The sequence below is a fragment of the Rosa rugosa genome, chromosome 7, assembly GCF_958449725.1.
Source record: "Rosa rugosa chromosome 7, drRosRugo1.1, whole genome shotgun sequence".
Lineage (NCBI taxonomy): Eukaryota > Viridiplantae > Streptophyta > Magnoliopsida > Rosales > Rosaceae > Rosa > Rosa rugosa.
The window spans coordinates 28,189,615-28,195,975 of record NC_084826.1 but is presented as its reverse complement, the minus strand read 5'-3'; the positions used below and the strand labels follow the sequence as shown (position 1 = coordinate 28,195,975).

At 37.3% G+C, this 6,361-nt stretch overlaps 2 protein-coding genes across 2 annotated transcripts; one reads left to right on the top strand and one right to left on the bottom strand.

The window, feature by feature from the left end:
• Positions 1-348: 348 nt before the first annotated feature.
• LOC133722150 (uncharacterized) lies at positions 349-2,678 on the bottom strand. Its single transcript, XM_062148974.1, has 3 exons — positions 2,517-2,678; positions 2,239-2,313; positions 349-657 (listed from the first exon to the last, which is right to left on the bottom strand). Exons 1-3 carry the CDS (start codon positions 2,676-2,678, stop codon positions 496-498), a joined length of 399 nt encoding a protein of 132 aa, XP_062004958.1. The 3' UTR covers positions 349-495.
• A 25-nt stretch (positions 2,679-2,703) lies between these two features.
• Positions 2,704-5,937, top strand: LOC133722149 (nitrogen regulatory protein P-II homolog). Its single transcript, XM_062148973.1, has 8 exons — positions 2,704-3,039; positions 3,176-3,224; positions 3,376-3,403; positions 4,274-4,361; positions 4,521-4,588; positions 4,692-4,761; positions 5,382-5,417; positions 5,528-5,937. The coding sequence occupies exons 1-8, from the start codon at positions 2,853-2,855 to the stop codon at positions 5,596-5,598; spliced, it is 597 nt and encodes a 198-aa protein (XP_062004957.1). The 5' UTR covers positions 2,704-2,852; the 3' UTR covers positions 5,599-5,937.
• Positions 5,938-6,361: the final 424 nt, after the last annotated feature.

The window sequence follows — 6,361 nt, the reverse complement described above, 5'->3', positions numbered from 1 at the left end:
TCGATTATTATTAGCAGTGATATTGGCTATGTGTCAAAAACGCAACAGAAATACACACAAGAAAAAAAAGATTAAATTCTGCAGTGGCGGTAGCACATATCTTATATCGGCAATAAGAATTCAACTCTAAACCCTCCCCATTTCCTGATTGGGACAAATGGTCTGCAAAAACATGACGAGAAACCCAAAATGTTGTGCAAACACCGCCAAACAATGCAAAGGCTGGAAACTACACCGGGTGAGGAAACTAACTGGGACTAAAACTCTCCTGTCAAATTTTCGCTCCAAACAGTCTTTCTTTCTCAAAATGCAATAGCATTTAGTAATGATTGGAGCACACAATTGTGGTTAAAAAAAACCCCATCCATTCGATGTATCAGTAGCAGGACATAAACCTTCAACAGTATATTGGTAATATGGTATTACATAGTACTTGCAGCAGCTGGGATATGTGAATGACAATTCAAAAGAACACCACATAAAAGCTCAAGCAGCTTATTCCAACATACTACAAATAAATCGGTCACCTGACAGAGACAGCTTCTCTGCTTTTGTAACAGCATCTAGAGAGAGAGGACTGAAGCTTCGAGATGGACCATAGAAATGAGGGAAGCTATTGGAACCATCAACAACTTCATAGACTAATCCTTTGCCCAGCTGCAACAACACATCAGAATAGAATGATTTTTCTTGTGATTACAAATTATGAAGTGAAAGAGGGTAAAAATGCAAACAATACTGTAAGTGTGATAAAAAAGATACATAAACAAAACCCAAGGAAAGATCACAACAGATGGGTGTTCAGATAATAATGAAAGATACATGAACAGAACCTAAGAAAAAGTCACAACAGATGGGTATTCAAAAGGAGACTATGGGAAAAATAACTGGAGGCAGTGTTCTAAAAATCCCTCTGGCAACCGCCTTGATTACTCGAAAACCGCCTCGGCGGACTAGGTGAGCTGGGGAAAGGGACTGGCCAGGTTTAAAAAAAAAAATGTTCATAATTTTTTTATTTAAATACTTAAAAATGATTTTTTTCTTTGTAAGTAATCATTATATGCTTAATGTTTTTCCCATGTTTTCAATCGATTATAGTATTTTACATATCCTTCCATTTTGCAAGTTTATATTTCCCAATACAATATAGTTTTTTGTTTTAAAGATGCACTTATTTATATGTTGCATAATACAAATAAAAATAAAACAAAAATCAACCTATGCCCCTTCCCACCGCTCGCCTACTGCCTAACGAGTTTTAGAACATTGATTGGAGGTTGGATAGGGATTATGCGGAGGTAGTTTTCAGATAAATATAGATTACCAATCTCAATTTTTAGTCAAATCGGGGAGTTTCTTTTGAGACTAGCATAGAGTTTAGGAAAGTTGCTTCAACAACTGCCAATGAAAGTCATTTCAAATTTCACCTTTTCTGGCTCTTTAATTGCTCATGAAGAGGTTGATGAACGGGACTCAGACTGTAAGATGATACAAAAACACGCATAAAGGACAGCAAATTTAGAAGTTCACTGCCTAAATCATAAGAACTTATTTCATGACCTTGATTTACGGATTCATTATCTGCTAAGCTCTGGTCCTAATTTTATTTCTTTTTAAAAAGTTTCAGGGGAAGCTTGTACATGTTCATCATGGTGAACCAAAATATCAAGAATGTTTTCTGTAACTTGTAACCAAATACGGCTCCGCTCAACTAAAAAGAAGTTAGTATCTGACTTTGGTTCTTCTCACTCAACTAAACTAATAAGGGATATTTATTCCTCTATACATGCTTTCACAAACTTAATTCCATGACTTCTCAGTTTACAGGTAGCCGGATAGGTACAGGCATGGGACAGTTGCAAGTTTAGTTCCATGAATAAACCACAAGCGAACTTTCATGGAGAAACTGGCTAAAGTTATGATATCAAGTTTCAAGGAGAGAACTCAACTTCACTTTCATCTATCTTAATGTAAACCTCGAATGGTGTGTAATTGTTTTAGAGTGTGAACTTCGCTTACCAAATTTCTGTTCTATGAACTGTTACCAGGGCAAACAAAAATGGGACTAAACGAGTACTTCCTATCACGTTTAATAGTCTGAGAATGGTATTATAGTTGTCTAAACTAATCAACACCCAAAAATACATCAAATCTATGGTCCTAGGCTTGTGGTCATAATTCATTTCACAACTTTTACCACAAAGAGTAACAGTAAATACAGACTACACAATAATATACCTTTTTGGCGTCAATTTGAAGCAGGTAAAGATCCACCTTGGTGTTCAGGAAAAAATTCTGTAATGTTGATTGTACCTGAAATGAGAAACCAATAAGCCCCATCAAAATTCACCCACAATCTATTGCATTCAGCCCAAGCTTTTGGACCTATAAAGTTTGTTCCAGTGGTGCTGGGAGTGATATGTGCGATTGCCCCAGTCCATAATTTGCGAAGTACTCTACTTCTCAGGTGAGAATTATATGAGATTGAAATGGTAAAGATAGAATTTGAGAAAGACCTGATTGAGTTTGCTGAGATGAATGAAGCCAGAATTCTTGTCAAGCTCTCCACCAAAAGTGGAACCAGAGCTCTGCAACTCTTGCCACTCCTCACCTCTGCTGATTCTGTACACATATTCTTCACCTTCACTTGCAGCCATCCCTAAATTACAGACTCTCATAACAGAAAATAGATAGAAGAAGACATTGCATTTACTTTGGGCTACGTGGGCTTTTGGAAACAATCTTGGGCCTTAATTACAGCCCACATTGGCAGCGTAGGTTTCAAAGCTCGAAACTTTTCTGCGCATATACTTGGAAAAAATTGAACCTTGTTGTGCAGAAAACTGTGGAACATGGCTTCAATGATGAAACCAGGCGTCATTTGCACCCTCAATTCTCACCTCAACGAGCTTCCTCTTTTAGATTCGAGCTCGATCGATCTAAAGCTCAGAGAATTTGGGTTCTCTCACCGCAATGTGAATCTAAAACAGGCCAGAAATGCGTCGCTTGTTCCCGTCATAAGAGCCCAGAGTTCCCCTGGTTCGTGTTTCCCATTTCTTTGACCAAAAATAATTCGTGGGTTTTAAATGTTTTCTCAGATTCTGTTCGTAATATGATTTGGGTATCTACTCTTTTGAATTTTTGAGCTTTCTATGCCCGTGTTGTTTGCTCGTAGATTATTATTTCCCGGACTCCCAGTTTTACAAAGTGGAAGCAATTCTAAGGTGCAGAAACTACTCTTTCTTCCTTGTTCTATTCATATGTTTGTGTTTGGATTCTTTTATAGCTCTGCATGTCAGTTTTTATGAGCTTATGGGGTTTGATTGTGTCTAATTCCTTTTCAATTTTGTTTGTTCTGATTGTCGGACGAGATAGGCCTTGGAGAGTTCCGCAGGTTTCTGCGGTAAGTGTTACTTGGCATTGCATTTATCATATAGGACTATAAAAATCTGGAAGCACTAGTCTGTTCCTATCTACTTGCATGTATGGAATACATACTCTCAATTACTTGTCGGAAGGTCTTATGAGTTCAAAAACCATAAATAGTGGAGGGTGTTAATATTTTTAGTATCAGAGCTGTGCAAATTTTGCTCAGAAAATGATGCATTGGTCTGATATTAACATCATAAGCCTTCTTTTCGAACCAAAACAAGAAGAGCCTTCAATTGATTGACTCCAGGACCTGATTTTGTATAATTGGGTGACATACCCTACAATAAATTGGTAGTCTAACTGTACCTCCTACCAAGGCTTATAAATCAGCCCCATTATCACTTCAGAGTCTTGCTGTTACCAGACACTTGCTGACCGTGTGGGCACCATAGCGCTACTCTTCTAGTCATGTTCATACTATTCTCAACATTTTGGTGCCGCTACTGTTCTTTTCAGTTCATTGCAGACATGGCCTGCCATGCTAATGGGTCGTCTGTGGTGCAACAGCTAGTGTCATTTGGTGAATGAAAGAAATATAGAACTACTATGATAAAAAAAAAAATGAAAGAATTAGGCCTTTGTATGAGAATGATGCCCGATGAATTTTTCGAAAGGAACTTTGGGCTATGATATATGGTAGTATTACTATTGTCCCACAGTTTACATATAATCTTGTCACATTGAAGATCCCAACTACCTTTCAGTAATGGCTTTAGGCAATGCCTCTCAGCATACATGTTTCTCTTGTTATTGATCTGTATTAGCTTATTTATAAAGCAACAGGGCTAAATAGTATAAGGACTAATCTTTATATTTTCCTACTCTTTGGTGAAACACAAAGGCCCTAATTAAAATCGGTATCCGCGGTGTTACCATATCTGATGTTCGGGGCTTTGGTGCTCAAGGTGGTTCAAAAGAGAGACACGGTGGTATGTCTTCGTCTTTGCATGGATCTTTCTATCTTCATTTCAGTGAGAAGTATCAGATCTATATGCTCCCTTCCCATTATATCTATTGGTGCTTATTTGTTCTCCAACTTTTTGTTTCGTATTATAATTTCATAATCTTCTTTTCTGTTACATTGTAAGGCTCTGAATTTGCTGAAGACAATTATGTTGCTAAAGTTAAAATGGAGATTGTAGTGATCAAAGACCAGGTATGAATAGTCTGAATGATATTTTATTCAATAAATGAGACATCTTGAAGCTAAGTTCAGTGTTAAAATCAGTGACAAAACCCTGCATGACATTATTTATCAGGTTGAAGCAGTAGTTAGCAAGATAATTGAGGAGGCAAGAACTGGAGAAATTGGTGATGGCAAGATTTTCTGTAAGTCTCAAAACTTCTTTATTAGCTGGAAAGTCATTTTTGACACAACTAATTTGCAATCTGAGATAGTAAACACCTTACCAGGTCAAGGATGACTTATATGGATGTGGTTTGATAACTGTTACTTTAAAATGATCAGGACTTGGTTTGTCACACTTACAATTGTTTGTTTTTATGTTGGAAATGTTATACTTTGAAGATGAACTATAATTTAACTTATATAGATGACCTTATTTTCATACAGTTTTCGCACCATGCTATTCGTTAAAGCATGTCCATCTGTATACTATATTCACCGACAGACTTTCAGATTTGTTAAAAGTTGTCCATAACCTTCAATCAGATGTTCTTGATTATATTACATCCTGATTTTATTTGAGATACTATATTTGTCTAAAATTTGAACGGGAGTGTTAGTTAAAAGTCAGGTTGGTAGCAAAAGTAGCAATTTTTGGAGAAGGCTGATCATTTTTAGCAATTCATATTTTGTATCTGCAATCACTGTGCCTCTTACTTGTAATACCTTGAACTCATGGAACATGTCATTCTTTCCTGGATGTTTAATCTTGGAGGGGTGTAATCTTTTGTCAAACTTCTGAAAGGTTCCATATCTTGTGCAGTGGTGCCGGTCTCAGACGTAATTAGAGTTCGCACTGGTAAGGTTTTACGCCTCTGATGGTCTAACTATATGATTGGGTGGCCATTTGAATTGTAATTTCTCAGAAGAATTTCTATAAATTTTCTTTGTTGTATTTGTAATTTTCAGGGGAGCGCGGAGAGAAGGCGGAGAAGATGACAGGAGGGCTATCTGACACATCCTCTACCTCTGTTGCGTGACCCATTTGGGTTAAACTGAGTCATCACATTTGAGTATCCACTTTTCCCTTGTCTATTAAAGCTTAGAAGACTGATTCTTTTGTTTTGTCAGTGTTATGTGGTTGGAAGTGAAAAATAAGGTGTAATACTAGTCATGTAGCTTCTCTCTAAGAACGCAATCACTGGAATATAATCCCGTAGTTATGTCGCAATAATGTAGTTAGCTTCGGTAAGCCTGTATTGTATCAATCAAGAGGGGCATTGTGAATTTCATCATCCAAACTTTGGCCTGTATCTCAATTTAGACCTGGAACTCAAAAAGGCACTCGTTTAGTGGGTCGAGATCCCAATGTGTTTTCACTTTTTAATAATTGACATTAGGATCTGGACATGAAGAGGCTGAATGAGAAGACGCTGATGAATAGCAGGAACTTGATACTATGTAATCGACATGTACAGTGAAGGAAGCAAGGTGCTTATTGGTGTGAACAAAGCGCTGATGAACTCCCTGTAAGTATTGTAAGGATCAGGACAATGACCAGGAGGATTCTCCTGACCAAGCACACCAGTAGTGTATTGACTCAGATCCTATGTTCCTTAGCTATTTCCCTGTCATTTCGAGTCTTCTTTTGTTGTCTTTTAGGTGTCAAGAAGCAAAGAGAACAAAACAGAGGAAAATGCAGAATCTATATAGGTTTGGAAACCTAATGGGACTAGGAAAAACAATGTTTGTGGTAATGAAGTCCTATCACTTCGAGTCATTTACTTCCTTTTGTTGTCTTTT